The sequence below is a fragment of the Chionomys nivalis genome, chromosome 1 (assembly GCF_950005125.1).
Source record: "Chionomys nivalis chromosome 1, mChiNiv1.1, whole genome shotgun sequence".
Classification (NCBI taxonomy): domain Eukaryota; kingdom Metazoa; phylum Chordata; class Mammalia; order Rodentia; family Cricetidae; genus Chionomys; species Chionomys nivalis.
In genome coordinates, this window is record NC_080086.1 from 30,041,640 (window position 1) to 30,058,763 (window position 17,124).

The 17,124-nt window shown below is 42.2% G+C and overlaps 1 protein-coding gene across 17 annotated transcripts in view; it reads left to right on the forward strand.

Annotated features, from left to right (window-relative positions):
- Positions 1-6,944: 6,944 nt before the first annotated feature.
- Wnk1 (WNK lysine deficient protein kinase 1) overlaps positions 6,945-17,124 on the forward strand; it is a 124,488-nt gene continuing 114,308 nt past the window's right edge. For all 17 annotated transcript variants that reach the window (XM_057777615.1, XM_057777623.1, XM_057777637.1 and 14 more), the window contains exon 1: positions 6,945-8,664. In XM_057777615.1, the coding sequence (XP_057633598.1) occupies positions 7,906-8,664 (759 nt within the window). In that variant the 5' untranslated portion in view covers positions 6,945-7,905. The remainder of the gene's footprint in view (positions 8,665-17,124) is intronic.

Here is a 17,124-nt window from a genome sequence, read left to right on the forward strand (position 1 = left end):
CCTCACAGACTTCAGCTGATTCCACTGGCCAGTTTGGCCAGTTTCAGATTTTCAAGTCCTATGTAGACCAGCCTTTGTCATGGAAATCTTTTCCAGATGAATTCACTTCTGCTTCTGGCAAAGACTCCCAGGGCTGCAGGCAGCAATTCAAAACATGCTTTCTCCCCAAAGGCTAATTACAAGACAGTATTTCTGCTGTTTGCCAATGGCTTGGTTTGTAATCAGGTTGTTCTAGTTGAGGTTTTCTGATGATTTAAAAAAAAAAAATTGTTGAATAACAGTAAGGTAAATAACAGCACCTCTCATGAAGGAATTTTCAAATGCTTTCTCTAAATCAGACATGGTAGGCCACAGTTGTAATGCTAATGCTTAGAAGGCTGAGGCAGGAGGATTGTTATAAGTTCGAGGTCAGCTTGGACTACATAATAAGTTCAAAGTCAGCCTAGGGCAGATAAGATGTTGGTTCTAAAAACACAAGTATTTTATACAACAAATTTATACTACAGAATATTCTTTTTTTTATCTGAAAATTCAAATTGAACTGGGCAGTCAATATTTTATCTGACATGTGACGGGTGGCTACCATATAGATAATAAAGGTATGGGGTGTCATATTTCTTACAAAGCTTTCCAAAGTTACAAATGCCTACAAAATGTGAATCCATGAGGAAAAGTGATTATGCTTTCATTTTGGCAAGGGAAATCATCTGTCTTCTGAAAGAAGATGATTAGCTGTCTGATCCAGGACTACTAAACCAGTGCAATTCATGTCAAGGCTTGTTTCCTGGATGCCTCGTCCATAAGAACAAACAGATATTCTGCTGTGCTTGCTAGTGCAGACCTGTGCCCACTTTAGCTGGTGCCTGCGTTGAACGAGGCAATGAGGTTTGAAGGCCTCCCCTAGCTGTGGGGGATGTAAGAAAGTCTTGAGAGCCCCCACGCCAGGAATTCAAAACCTGGTGGAGAAGTCAGACTCCTCATTTTGTTATAGTTCATGTTGCTTTGTTTAATTAATTTATTAGTTGGCATTGAGGATTGGACCTAGGGCCTGATAGATGCCAATACAGGCTCTACTACTGAGTTTCATGCCTTTGAAAATGGAGCAAAGTAAAAAGGTTTTAGCAATATAATATATTCTAAGGGATATATGTGTGTATGTGTGTGTACACACACTTATATTGCTGTGAAATAATGTAATATATTACATTTTATATATAACATACACATCTGTGAAATAATGCAATTTATTACATTTTTATATACAATATATACATACACACACATCTGTGAAATAATGCAAGTGGTTAGCCATAGAGGGAATCTCTGGTGGGGAGGGTGCAGGGATTATATCGCTGGGATTTTCATTTTGCCAAGGTGTGAGAAAGTCATCTTCTCAGTTTTTCTTCCAAGGACTTGAAAAACTACAAAGACTTTAAACCCTTGTGGAGTTAAGTCAAGTATTTGGGCTTGTGGAACACAAGAAAAATTTCCCTGCTATCTGCAAAGAGAACTGATTTTTCTTCCACCAACTCCCCAATCCGGCCTCCCTCCTGAAGGTTATCTAGGCCTTGTTTTGCCCTCACTACAATCCATTTCATCCTTTATTACTTTATTCCATCCGTTTATTCCATCCACAGCCTTTATTCCATCCATTCCCCTTTATTACTTCCTAGAAATCAATAAACCAAAATTTTTCCTTGATTCTGAACTTTGACTGTGACTAATAGCAGCTGAATAGCAGTTTTTACTGAAGAATTCTTGAAGCTGTAACACTGGCTGTCAGCGAGTTCTGGCAATGATTTAGCAGAGGAGTCAAGAGATTTTACCCATCCCTGGTGGCAGCCAGCATCCAAGCAGTCCAGGACATAAAGGTGTGCGCCTGGCCTCATTTGAGGCAACTTTGCACCACCTTGCAGAAAGCTCAGCACCTGCTTCTGTTGCAACAGTGCAGGAAGGGAAAGAATCCCTCTGCCTGTTTTGCCTTCCTTATTCCCCGGGTGGTAGCCTTTCTGAATTCCCCATTGAAAAATGCAGTATCTGATGGGTATGGTGGTGCTCACCTTTAATCCCAGAATTTGGGAGGGAGGTAGAGGCAGGTAGAGCTCTGAGCTCAATGTCAGCCTGGTCTATAGAGCCAGTTCCAGGACAGCCAGGACTACATAATAGAGAGACCCTATCTCAAAAAACAAACGCAAACAAACAAATAACCCCCCAAAACAAAACCACTTAGGACAAAAAAACCTAGGAACCAATAAGCCTTGCATGTGCATCAGCCTACAGGTCTCTTCCTGGGGAAGCTTACCCAAGACACACATTGTTGAAATATCTCTTAAGTAACCTTTTAGATTCTCAGGGCAAATTTCAAGGTTTGTCGAAGCTGTCTTTTTTTTTACCGCTTAGGAGAAACGGGGGCTTGTTTGCCCCGCTTCCAGACAGATGTGCAAGCATTACAGAGGCAGGAGATGGAGTGGTTTCTGAAGTGAGAAAGGAAATTTCCTGTGTTGGCTGCAGTAAGTGGGCAGACAAGACTGGCAGGTGCCTGTAATTAATCCTCCCTTTCCTCTGTGAAATGCAGGCCCAGGGAGATCTGCAGATCTTCAGATGCCTTTGAGCTGACCCAACCCTGGCAGACAGAACCGTCTCTATTATAGTGGAGGGGTCCTAGGAACCAGTTTCTCCCTCTGCAGGAACAGCCACTTCCTCTTCCTCCTTCCTCTAAGCTTCTCATTTATCCTCCCAACTAGACACTCCTGCAAGACTGAGAGCTGCCCTTAGGAATCTTGGGAGTGGACTTGACACCTCTGATTCACAATAGCTTAACCCTGTGGAATTTGACTAATATTTCTCAGCTGTCATTCATTCATCTCGCCTCGTTGCTTTGTCTGTTAATTCAGCTTTGTTGCAAATGGGAAGGAAGGAAATTCTCACTCCTGTGGGGATGGAAGTGCCTGTATCAGGCACTGTCCTGTGCTTCATGTTAACTTATTAAATTTCACATTAACCAAAGGTATGTGACACCTGCTCTTTTTCTCTCTGAACATGTGAAACACCAGGGTTCAATCAACGAGTTATGTAATTTATTTATTTGATTTGTGTGTGTGTTCTTGTACTGGGGATCTGACACATTGCCTTATGCATGGCAGTGTGCACTCTGCCACTGATCTACATTCCCAGTCCACAATTTAGTTCTTTGAGATGTGTAACCTCTTCTTCTACAGACGTCAAACTCAGCTTAGCCTGCGTGGGGTGGTGAAGCAGTGTCTTTGGTGAATTCTAATGTTGCCAGTGTTAGTATTGGCAGAGCTTTGTTTTAGTAATCATCAGATTGATCTTATTCCTAAATCCTTTACAGTCTTAGCTGCTTTAATGCTATGTTTGGGTCAGAAGGAGTTTCTGAAATTGGCATGGTCTATAAATAGCTATGAGAAGCAGCTTTTTTTGTCTTATGGATTAATTGAGTCACAAATTAATTGAGGGTCTTTAGTGCCCGCAATGTGCAGAAAGCATTACTGGAGGATGCTAGGCCCAGCAGTTAGGGCACAAACTCTAAGGGCAGATTAGTTGAGTCTGAACTCAATCTCCTGTCTTAGACAAAACCTTAGTTTTAATTTTATTTCATTTTATGCGTACGGGTGTTTTGCTTGCAAGTATGTCAGAATACCACTTGCACACTTGGCACTCATAGATGTCAGAAAAGTATATCAGGTCCCATGGAGCTGGAGTTACAGACATTTGTGAGCCACCATGTGAGTGCCAGGAATCAAACTGGGGTCTACTAGAAGATCAGTAAGTACTCTTAACTGTGGAGTCACCTTTCTGTATTAATCTTTTTATTCCTTAGGGTTTTGCTCATAAAGTGAAGATTTAAAGGCTTACTTCCTGAGAAGTTGTTATGAGGTTTAAATAGGCTTCCTTTTGTAAAATGCTTGACATAAAAGTAACTACTTGATCAATGGTAGATGTTATTTTACAGAAGAATATAAGATGTGTGCCTAAATAAAAACAACACACTTTAGAAGATGATCTATGACACGGAGGTAAACAACAGTGTATAATGAAATTTGTGGGGAGCAAAGATTGTTTCTAGGTAAAAAGGTCAGAGAGGTTTCTCGAATGAAGTAATGCTCAAGTTGACATTTGTACTGTCCCCTTTAGACCTGGAAGGTCCAAGCTGTTGTAAAGCAGTTTACAGGAGCTGTTATTTAAAATAAGGCCAAACAGAGTTGCAAATGACAGAAAGAAAACAAAGCCTACTCATAGGCAAGTCAAAGGGACAGAGCCTCTCCATGGCACCTTTTCACCCACAAACCAAGAAGCTACCCTATGACCGGAGTGACTTGCAAGGTCAGGTAGATACATGTGTTCAGCTTATTTCAGCCGCTGTCTAACCTAAAGCTGCCACTGGCTTTCATTGCTGGTAAGTTACCAATGGCAGGAGATTGTGAACCGTAACATATGCTTGGATGGGAAGTAGAAAGAAGCATACACCAAGAAATTGAACAGGAATAGGAGGCAAAACAAAATATGGTCGGAAAGAAGAAAATATTTGCATTCTTTGTTACCTAAATGTCAATGTGTCAAATGTCTGTACACTTAGCACATTCTCTGTGCGCTGAGCTCTTTCAGATCCTTCTGGTCACCGCTGTTTTGTGTGGGTGGAAGAGAACTTGGTAATTGAAGTGCCAGAGAAAAGAAAAGTACTAACAGGAATTATAGTCATGGGAAACAGAAAGTCATCAGGGTAAGCATTATAAAGAGAAACGAGCAAATAAGTGTAATAGATAGGCAGGCTACAGTATAGACTTTAAGTCTAACCCACATACAGTGATTATACTCAATGTTCACAGTAAAGCTAACTAGGAAAAATCGTCATGTGGGTAAGTGTGGCTTTCCAGTCAATGGTTATTAAGTTATTTACAATGACTTTAGGTATTCCTGCTTGAAACAACATGTTGACAGGTCGTAGTTATAGTTAAGGAAGTTGTGCCCATTGCCGTGTGACTGAAGTTTCAGGTCTTAGTAAATAGGAACAAGCAATAAAGATAGGTAAAACTCTTTCATAACCACCCATACAGAAGTATCCTAATTTATTTTTGTAGAGACAAAAAAAATAAGTGTTGCGATTTACTGGCTTTCTAGTCCACCACTGTATATTTAGTTTCTGTGTGCTATAAGCAAACTTCTCTCTGGTGAAGCAGCAACTGGGAAAAGTATAGTCAGTAGCCTCGAGAAGTAAAACAAAATGCACTTCACAGCCATTTCCTCATTTGCTGACACTAGATTTATGTCTGGAGATAAGCCATTAATTACATTTACTAGAACAGACTTACCCTTACTATAGCGAACTAAATGATTCTCTTAAACAGTAGAGCACTAATATTTCAGGATTCTTGCTGTCACTAGAATTGTATTTTAAAGTGTTCGCAATCTGCCGTCTTTATGAAATCTAACAACCATTGGTTTCAGACAAATGCTAAAGATTAAAGTGTAGCGTTTGGTAAGAAAAAAAAAGGAAAGTGCTAACTTCTTTTTTAAGTTTCTGATAAGTTGGTATTAATCATATAGCAAGACTTCTCTAAGTGGAGTTTATCCAGATACCGTGAGTTAACCAAATTTTTTAGCTGCTTCCAAACTACTGCTCCTCTCCCTGGGGTTTGGACTGAGAATGCGGGCTTCAGAGCTCGCTCCAGTCCCGGGCTGCGACTGCTGCGTATCCACGCTCTGGTGCGGTTGCGTACGTTTAAGCGCTTCCCGCTCTCACCGGTTGGGTTAAGACTTGTAACTGCCATCTGGCTCATAAATTTGTCTTCCTACTCTGTCTGGTGCCCCCTGGTGCTCATCACAACTATAATCTTAGGTAGTAGCAAAGGTGGTCCAGGAAGCACTAAGGATATTTTGATGAAAAGAATTCCATTACTGTAAACTGTACGGATCTAGGTTTCTCGATTGGTATAAATTACATATGTACACATATGCAAGTCTAGTAAAGAAAGGGATGTTTCACCAAGCCACCGAGGGAGGGAAAAACAAAACGAAAGGTAAATAAATTTTATCTAACTATAGAGGCGAAAGTCAGCTATGCCCTCTCAAGTTTGTAGTCAAAGATCAAAGATGAAGACATCTTCGAACCCGACTTCCTCCCATACTTGTCACCCGCTCCCCCTCCCCCACGCTGTTTCTGGCAAAGCAAAGAGGGTTCGCTCTGATCTTGGGTTTTATTTAGTAGGCAGCCCATCTTCGCAGCCAAAGTACTTGTCTGGGAATTGGAGTCGAGCATGTGGTCTCAAGTTGTTGAAGGGAGAAGGATGGAATATATTTGTCTTCCCTAAACCATTTAATCAACAGTGATCTTTTGTGCACTCTTCACAAAGTTTCCCGGGAGTGTTCGAGCTCGGGCTCTGGTTATCCAGCTTTGCCTTCCCCCTCCACTCCCACACCCCTAGTCACTCAACACTAAGGAGGCTCTCCATTAAAGGCGAACAACAGATCATTTTTCATTGCATGGCAGCTCTATGAGATATTTAAGCAGAACATGACGGAAGTCTTTCGTTCTCTCCTCATGACTTTTTTCTTTTTTTTTCCTCTCCTTTCTTTTCTTCTTTTGCAGTTGATTCCTAAATAATGATTTTGATAGAGAGCACTGACTTTAGGATGGAACTGAGCGACCCACGATGACGCTCCCATCAGGCTTTCAGAAGGGGCGGTTTTCAAAAAAAGGAACTACAATTCCCAGGAGGTACTAGGCTAGAACAATCGCAGGGCATCACGGAAGTAGTAGGCGCCTTTCTCCCTGGTCCATTTCACGGTTTCCACTCTAAAACTACCAATCCCATTGTGCCTCGAGCTCGGCACGCCTGCGCGAGAGCCCCCGAGAGCGATGTGGGCGGGGCCGCCCCGGGCGGCAGGGGGCGGGGTCCAAGCGGGCTGTGTGGAGGCTTCAGACATCGGCGCCATTTAAAGCGGAGAGTTTCCCGGGCGGACGCGCTTCTTCTGCTCGGCCATTCCGCACTCCCTTCTTCGCTGACAGAAGGCGCCTAGTGGGGTGACTGTTCTTTTCTCTCCCTGCTCCCCCTCCTCCCAGTTCTTTCGGTCTTCTCTCTTCTTGGCCAGAGAAGTAGCGGAGCCCGGGCCCCGCGGTGAGCGGCCCTCCCCTCCCCACAGTTCCCTCCCTCCTCTGCCGCCGGCGCCGGCCAGAGAGGGGAAGAGGTTCGCCAGGCCCGGGGCGGGCGGGGAGGCCTCGGGGACGGGGGGGGCCGCTCCTCAGGCTTCGAGGTTTCGAGGCTCCGGCCCTCGGCGTCTGGTGATGGGCGCCCTGTGAGACTGGTCCCCCTCTCTGGGGCGCGTGCTGCCTGAGGCGGCGGCCGAGTGACCGGGAACCGGGCCGCGGCCCTCCTTCCCCCTGCGCGGCCCCTCCCACTCCTGTGCCCCGGGCTGCCACCGCCCGGCGTCGGGGCTCGTCCCTCGCGCTCTGTGCCTCCGCCCTCAGGGCCTATCCCGCCGTGCTCGGCGGGCGGCGGCGGCCGGAGCCTAGCCGTCTTTGGCTTTCGTCGCATCCGCTCGCCCGGGAGCCGGCCCCGCGCCCTGCCCCTCATGACTGCGGCGCTGGTGCTGCCACAGCCCTACCGGCCACCGCTCGCTGCAGGATGGATGCGGACTGTGCGGCGCTAACCCCCGTGGCTCCGCTCCTGCCTCGCCCGCCGACGAGCCCGCCCCGTGAGCCGCAGCAGCAGCAGCAGCCGCCGCAGCCGGACCCAGAGTCCCGCGTCGCCCTCGGGGCGTCTTGTCAGTGCTGAGCGGGAGTCGTCGGAGCGCTGCCCCGCACTTCTTGGTGGCTCTTCCGGGCCTCCCTTTCCCCCTTTTCATTCACGAAGCCGAGCCCGCACTCTTGACTCCAGCGGACCGACCATGTCTGACGGCGCCGCCGAGAAGCAGAGCGGCACCCCGGGCTTCCTTTCGCCGCCGGCGCCAGTTCCCAAGAATGGCTCAAGCTCCGATTCTTCCGTGGGCGAGAAACTGGGGGCCGCGGTCGCCGACTCCGGGATGGGCAGAACCGAAGAATACCGGCGCCGCCGTCACACCATGGACAAGGACAGCCGTGGGGCGGCCGCCACCACCACCCCCACGGAGCACCGCTTCTTCCGCCGGAGCGTCATCTGCGACTCGAATGCCACCGCTCTGGAGCTGCCGGGCCTCCCCCTTTCTGTCCCCCAGCCTAGCGTGCCCGCAGTGGTGCCCCAGAGCGCTCCCCGCGAGCCTCACCGAGAGGAAACTTTGACCGCCGCCGCCGCTTCCCAGGTGTCTCAGCAGCCCCCAGCTGCTGCCTCCCCTGGGGAACAAGCCGTCGTCGGCTCGGCCACCGCGACCGTCCCCAGCAGTATCAGCCAAGACCGCCCGGTGTCCCAGCCCAGCCCGGTGGGGAGCAAAGAGGAGCAGCCGCCGTCCAGAGGTGGAAGTGGCAGCGGCGGCGGCAGCGCTAAAGAGCTGCAGGAGGAACGCCACCAGCAACAGGATGACAACGAAGAGCTGGAGACCAAGGCCGTGGGAATGTCCAATGACGGGCGCTTCCTTAAATTTGATATCGAAATTGGCAGAGGGTCCTTTAAGACGGTCTACAAAGGTCTGGACACCGAGACCACAGTGGAAGTCGCCTGGTGTGAATTGCAGGTAATGCCCCACCTCCTTTCATATTCGGTCGTTTGGATCCCTAATTTGGCTCGGTTAAGCCAGTTTATCGAGTTCATTCTTTACTAGTAATTCTCTGAATCTGAGTGGGAGGGAGAGGCCAGCTTCTGAAGAGGTTGAAATTGGGAGATTGTAGAACTTGTAGTTAGGTGTTTGGAAAAGAGAGCAATCCCTCTTGTCACCAATAATTCCTACTAGGTTTGAGGTGAAAGTCACTTAAGTATAAACTTGTGTATTTAAAGTGTCTGGAAACGTGGAATTAATTATTGGGGAAGGGTTTCTCCCTCCACCCTCATGAACTGGGCATTGAACCCCGGGCCTGAGCAAGTGCTTTCCCACTGAGCTATATATATCCTCAACCTTTGGGGAAAAATTTTATTTTAAGTAAATATCAAGCCTTTTTTTCCCTTGTGTACTTTAGTTTCATCGGAGTCTCTGCAATAATAAATTGCCTTGTGTGTTTCCATATCTGAAATCAAGTTGTTAGATAAGACCCTGTGCCTTAAGATACAGCTTACTTGATAGCAGCTTAGACATTTAATAAATAATAAAACAGAAATGCTTTCCAGGTATGTCTGGACATGCCTGTAAGTCCCAACTGTTCCAGAGGCTGAGGCAGGACAATCTGAACTTCAAGACCAATCTGGGCTGCATATTGAGACACTCTTTCCATTTTAGGATAAGTACTTTGGGGTTAGGAAGGTCCTGTATGCATCTATTATTCCACCTACAGATGCTTAATCCATGTGTCTCCTGTGATCTGACACTGTCATCATCCTGTTCAGTCAGTAGTGAATAGTACAAGTCCATGCAAAATTGCTGAAGTGCTTTGAAAATTGTGTTACTGCATCATTGTAATCTTATTATAAAAGGTTTTTGTTGACAGTATTCTAAAGTATAGCCTAGTCTGGCCTGAAATTGTTGGTCCCTCTTGCCTTAGCCTCCAGAGTACTAGAATTACAAGTTTGTGCCACAATGCCAGGGATATAAAAGATTTTTAAACCAAACTTTCCCTTATCTCATAGGGAAATTTTCATTTTATAAATAAATTGCAGCTATATTCTAGACTTAGGTTAGTTTGCTTGACTTAAGTAATAATGAGTATTAGAAAGCACCTATGTAAATATCAGTTTGTTAGCTCTGTTTTCGACAAGAAATGAACATGTGTTAATGGTGGAAGCAGAATTTCAGCTATATCATAGATGAAAGTGTCACTGATGATATCTTGTCCAAAAAATGAACCAAACTGAAATAATATTGGAAATTAAAATGAAATAATCTCAGAACTTCATTTGCCCAAGAACTAGTAAATAAACAACTTGGTTTCTAAATAACCCAAGGCCATATGAAATGTGAAAGGAATAATGTCTGGAATTTGCTTCTAAATATCTAGTGAGGGTGAGAGAATGTAGTAGTTATCCAGCTTCAACAATTACCAGCACATGATTGTTCCATGCAAAGTAGTTGATCAAGCTTTCCTCTCTACTTCCCTATGTGCTGCTTTAATGGAAATAAATGTTCTTTTTTTTTTTTTTTTTGGTCCTGAGATGGGGTTTCTCTGGAGCCCTGGCTGCCCTGGAATTCTGTCCAGCTCTGTAGACCAGGCTGGCTTTGAACTCACAGAGCTCTGCCTGGCTCTGCTGGGATTAAAGGCATCGGCCACTACTACCCAGCTATTTATGTGTTTTTAAAATAAATTTGTCAAAATATGCCTGGTTGATCGTACTCAATAATTCAGATGTAATTGATTACAGGAAGACGACACTTTGTGTGTGCCAAGGATCTGATTCTGGTATTTAATTTTTCTATTACAGTTTCGTTTATGAATGTGCGCTTCTACTTTTTATTTTTAATATTACTGTTATTTACTTCTTTCTTTCTCCTTTTCTTTTCTTTTCGTTTCTTTTCTTTTCCTTTTCAGCCCAGGCTAACTTGAATTCACTCTGTAGATCAGCCTGGCAACCAATTTAAAGCTTCAACCTCCCAAGTGCTGGGATTATGGGTATTAGCCACCATGTCTGGTCCTTCCCAGCCACCCATTTTAAAGTACTGTTTGTTAAGTATTGAGAATTTTGTGGGTTAAGTTTGTTAGTTTCAGTTATTCACTTACAAAATATGTATGTGTGTGTGTATAATATATATATGTTGTTGTTCTGGGGATTGAACTCAGGACCTTTGCATGCTAGGCAACCCCTATAACCTAGCACTCAGTAGTACTCAGTTATTTCACATTTAAAAGGACTTCTCAGACTGGTTTGTTTTCCTTTGTCATTAGGGACTGATAGTTTTTTTCTTGGAGCTAATATAAAAGACTCCCATTTGTCTAATGTCACAACAATAATTTTAAAACTCAGCTTTTCTCAAAATATTAAATATTTGAACTTAGTTCTTTTATGTAGATCTGGGTGTGATCAAACTGAGGAAAATCTTACTTTGACTATTATTTTTAAGCCGAGTCACCATTTGGAAGCAGAACCAAATGGATCTTAGCTTATAGAATGAAGTCCTGATTTTCAGAACTTTCATGCTTTTTAACCAAGCCTCTGAAAATTTTTCATTTTTGATTTAAAAAAATTAAACAAATGTGACTTCTAATATAAGAGTACTTTATAGCGGTAGTCAGGCAATAATTTCGTTTTTTGTTTTGATTTTGATCAAAGTATTAGTAGGTCAATGTTTTGAACTTTTATCTTTGGGTCTAAATTAAAGGATAAACCTCTAAGGATAAGCTTTGGAAAGAAAAAATACCTCTCTTACATTGAATGTCAATGTTTCCCCCACTGTCCCATTACTAGCAATTGAACTACCACTGAACTATATCTCCAACCTGAATGAATACTTGAATATAGTTTTATTTTTGCAAGACAGGAATAGGATTGTGTTCCATTAAGTTAAAAATCTGAGTGTTTTTTATTTGTTTTGAGACAAGGTTTTGCTGTATTGCCCAGGATAGCTTTGAACTTCTGTTTTTACCTTCCTAGCACTGGCATATACATGTCTGACTTTAAAAATCTTAGTGTATGAAAACTTGAAGAAGGGCTCTGGGAAATGGCTCATCAGGTAAAGGCACTTGCCACTAAGCCTGATAACAGTTAGTTCAATCTCCAGCACCAACTTGTGAAAGTTGTTCTCTGACCCTGCACTCTTGCTGTGGCCCTTGTATACCCACACACATACATGAATAAATACATGCAAAATTGGATGAAATAGACTATCTTTCCTATCTACTTGTTTATTAAATAAGGACCTGAAATCATAGGGCAATAAATAACTTGGTTTAGGTTAAAAAGAACAAAATTAAAATGGTTAGGATCCAGTAATTTGTGAGGTATTAAAAATTATTACAAGTTTGGCTTGGTAGCACAGGCCTATAATTTTAGCTACTGAGGCAGGCTGAAACAGTAAGATCATAGGTTCAAAAACTGTCTAGGCTACAAAGGAAGTTTTAGGACAGCCTGGACAGCTTAGTAAGGCCCTATCTCAAAAGAAAGGGCTGGGGAATGTAGTTCAGTAGAGTTCTTGTTTAATATCCTTAAAGTTTTGTTTTTAGTATCCCAAAATGTTAAAGGAAACAGTAGCTGTGATTACCAGTATAAAACTTTATTTTTTTTTAAACTGCATTTGTAGTTTTAGTAGATGGCTAATTAGTAATTTCAAATGAAGTAATATTTTTTCACCCCCCCCCCCAAGACAGGGTTTTTCTATGTAACAGTCCTAGCTGTCCTGGAACTTCCCTTTGTAGACCAGGCTGGCCTCAGACTCACAGAGATTCCTGTCTCTGCCTTCCAAGAGCTGGTATTAAAGGTGTGTGCCACCACTGCTCAGCAAAGTAATGCTAGTTTTATGTAGAAGTGACTGTCAGATTTCTAGAGTCCTCTAACAATGGAAAATTATGTTTACTTTTTATCATTTCATATGGGGATATAAATTTTGGAGGATGAATGGAGTAGGGTGTACAAATCAGACTTCCTATTGTTAAGGTTATTTTTAGAGTCACAGGTAATATTTTGATACCATAGTTTTAAGTAATAACTAAGACCACCCATCTACCCTGCCACTCACCACCCATCACCACCTGAGAACTCTTAAAACAAGATTTCTTTATCAGGACCTGTTACGTAAATGGTGTACTTTAGTTATTCAACCAGATGTGCTGATGAAAAAATATTACTAGAGTGTTCTGTAGAATTTATATTACTGTTACTCTTCTGGAGGCTGGGGCAGTAATGTGAGCATGCTTTTCAGGAACAGCATAATTTGCTTTAAGAAAACATACATAGATCTAGTAATCATTTCTGACATTTTTCTTATAGGTTGTCTCTAAATAGTGAGTTTACTTGAAACACTGTATATTCATGAGATTGTTTTTAGGTCTAGCTAAAAGGAGAGGTAGAAGTCATAATTTTTGTTTATACTCTAGTCTACCTAGTACCTGTGTCTTAAACTGGCTTTTACCAAGTTAAGGTTTTTGTTCCTTCCTAAGGGTATGATTTTTTTCCCCCGTGACAGGGTTTCTCTATATAGCCTTGGCTGTCCTGGAACTCACTCTGCACACCAGGCTGTCTTAGAACTCAGAGATCCCCCTGCCTCTGTTTTCCAAGTGCTGGGATTAAAAGTGTGTGCCACCTTGCCTGGCTCCTAAGTATACAATATGAATGTTTCAAGATGAGCAGTGCTGCAGAAATGGAATGTAGTTCTGTGACTCAAACCTCATTTATTCCTTTGCCAATTTTGAAATAACCCCCATTGAGCTGAATCTCCTCTCATGTGATTTTTTTTTTTTTTTTTTTCTGAGACAGGGTTTCTCTGTAGCTTTAGAGCCTGTCCTGGAACTTGCTCTGTAGACCAGGCTGGCCTTGAACTCACAGAGATCCGCCAGTCTCTACCTCCCCAGTGCTGGGATTAAAGGTTTGCGGCACACCGCCCAGCGGATTTTTGGTGTTCTGTTTCGTTTTATTTTTTTGAGACAGGGTTTCTCTGTAGCTTTGGAACCTGATCAGGCTGTCCTCGAACTCACAGAGATCCACCTCTGGACTGCTGGGATTAAAGGCGTGTGCCATCACCGCTGGGCTGGAATAGTTCTTTTGAGTTCAGTCTCACACCTTCTTAGACCAGGGGTAATCCATACTTGAGTGTACAAGATCTTGTTTTAGGATATTTTAGGTTCAAAATATTGTTGTGGTTGGGTAGATAGGTTGGTAAGGTCTTTCTGCTTTAGCCACACTTATCAACCTTGTTCGTTTTGTTTGTTTGTTTTTTATTTAGTTAAAAAGTTACTGTGTGGGGGCTTGAGAGATGGCTCAGAGGTCAACAAACATTACTAACTGCTCTTCTAGAGGATCTGGGGTCAATTCCAAGCCTCCATATGGTGACTTAAAACTGTCTATAGCTCCAGTTCCAGGGAATTCAACACTTTCCTACAGACATACATGCAGTTAAAACACCAATGCACATAAGATAAAAATCAATCATTTAAAAAAATGATTTGGCCAAGTTTGGTTGCTCATGCCTTTAATCGCAACAAGCACATGGGAGGGAGGCAGAGGTAGGTGGATCTCTGTGAGTTTGAAGCCAGCCTAGTTTATAAAGTGAGTTCCAGGACAGTCAGGGCTTGATACACAGAGAAACCTTGTCTGGAAAAACTGATTTTTTTTTTTTTAAATTTTGTATGTTTGTGCATTTATGTCAGTCTCATTCTACTATGTGTATATATGGAAGCATATACTATTTCATTCCATCCCGTGAATTGTGATGACTGAGTTTAGGCTTGGCGGCAAGTGCCTTAATCTGTTGAGCCATCACATCAGCCTCAAGTCTAGATGTAAATTTTAGTTCCCCTGATTCCTAAATAGAATACTATTTAGAAAACAAAATAATACTTACCAGGTATGTTCATGGCTATATTGAAGACATAGTTTCTTTTTGTAGGTTCTTTCAGTAAGGATTGTTTTACCCCATTTGGGCTGCTGTAATAAAATACTATAGATTAGGTACTTTATATAATTTTTTTTCATTTCCTCATAGTTCTAGAAGTTGGGAAGTCCATTGTCAAGGTGCTGACAATTGATGAGGAATTTCTTACTGTATGAAACAGATGTTTGAAAACTCTGTACAGCAGCATTAGTTCTTTCAAGAGGGTAGAGGTCTACTTCCCTTCCTTACATTAAGGATTAAGATTTCAGCACAATTTATCAGGGAAATAGGTAGTTCACCTTAACTGTTAGAGAAAAAATAAATATTAATGGGTGTTTGTGATTACTATATAGCACAGGTTAGCCTTCAACTCCTTTTCATCCTCCCTCAGCCTGAGTGCTGGGATTAAAGGCAAAAACTATCATATGCTTCTTTGCGTATTTATTTCTATATCTAACCAAGGTGATATAGTGAGATTATGTCTCAATAAAATTCAATATTTTTGTTTAAAATATTTTTTAAAGCCTACTTTGTTTACGATGTGTGTCACATCACACATGTTTCTACTAATGCAAGCTTTAGTGTTTGAACACCAAATTATTCCTTTTTAAAAACAATTTTATTTATTTTTATTTTATGTATATGAGTGTTTTACACTGTGTGTGCCCCTGCAGATGTCTGGAACAATAGTTAACCTTCATGTGGATTCTGGAAACTGGACCTGGTTTTCTAGAAGAGAACTTAACTGATGAGCCATCTCTCTAGCCCCTAATTCCTCTCCCCCTCCTTTTTTTTTTAAGTAGACCATGAAACCCGATATGGACAAGTTCTACAGAACCGCTATATAAGGCTGCCCATGCATGCTTCAGCATTGCCAGGGCAATTTCAGTTTCTTTCCATGTAAGCCTACCTGGTCTGGAACTCACTGTGTAGACCAAACTGGCCTCAGACTCGAGAGTTCCACCTGCCTCTACCTCCAGAGTGCTGGGATTAAAGGCGCACACCACCACTACCTGGCTTGTTGTAGAGTTCTTAAACTTTTACTATTTATTATGATTGACACTAGCCAACTGACAGCTGATTTAATTGTAATAATCTTTTCTAAAATTAATATTTTTAGACAAGGTCTTGCTGTGTAGTCCAGGCTGACCTTGAACTCATGATTTTCCTGCTCTGCTTCTGGTACTGGTATTACAGATGTTTACCACCAAACATGTAGTATAAAACTTAAAATTTTTTTTCTTTTGTTTTACATTTTGTGTGTGTGTGTGTGTGTGTGTGTGTGTATGTGTGTGTGTATAGGTCAGAGGACAGCTTGGCTGATTCAGTGAGATTCTAGAGATTGATACTACATTGACAGGCTTGGCACCAGGCACTGACCAAGCCATCTCCTTGGCATAGCATTATAGAACTTGTGTGCAGACTACCCTCCTCCACAGAAAAAAAACCCACAAAAAACTAAAAGAGCTAACAATTTTATTTTAACATTTCAGAGTACATGGGAAAATTAAAAATTATACTTTAAAATCTTATTTCTCTTTTTCAAAACTACTCTTCATTAGGAAGGAAGAGTTTTCTTTGGCAGGCCATTAGAAGACACTCAGGCATAGCACTGCAATCTCATGGTGAAATAGAAACAAAACTAATAAAGAACCCCTCTGTCTTTACCTATCGGGCTAAGTCATCCCAGTCTAGAGATTTGCCTGTCTCTGCTTCCCAAGTGCTAGGATTAAAGGTGTGTGCCACTATGCCTGGCTTCATTACCACTCTTTATAAATGGCAATTCTTTGCTATTGCTGAACACAGAAATTTAGTACTTAAATTTTTTCTTTTTAGTATATAGTGCTTTGTCATTTCCCAGCATATGTATATCAGAAATATCTCTAATGAATCATGTTCTCTGAGCATGGTAGTTGTTGGCAAGAAAGACATAAGTTAGTGATGGATGTAAGTGTATGGAAAAAAAATTAAAATAATTTTATTATAAAAAAGCTTTTGCCAGGCAGTGGTGATGAGGCAGGTGGATCTCTGAGTTCCAGACTAGCCTGATCTACAGAGCGAGTTACAGGACAGCCAGGGCTATCCAGTGAAACCAAACAACCACCAAAACCCAAAAACCTTGCAAATAAAAACCACCACAGATCAAAATTAACCAAACCCAAAGTTTTATGTCTCAGTGAACTTCTGCATGGTTAGAATAGTTATTTTGAAGCTGTAGAGCTTCACCTTGACTTTTATACTTTCACTATTCAATATATATTTATGTCTTATACACACCAGAAATGAAAAATTTGTGACAGAGCTAGAAAAACAATTTGCTCTATATTCCTTTTCATAGCTTGTATTCATCTCCTGTGTTCAGTCCTCCTTCATCTCCTAATATTTACCCTTTCTTGGTCTTTTTTTCTACTTCTGCTGTATTGATATGTACATTTGTTTACATATACACATAGATCATTGGCAGTTCTGCATATGAAGGAAAATGAGTAGGTTTTTCTTTGAGATTGTATGACCTTACTTAAATATTAT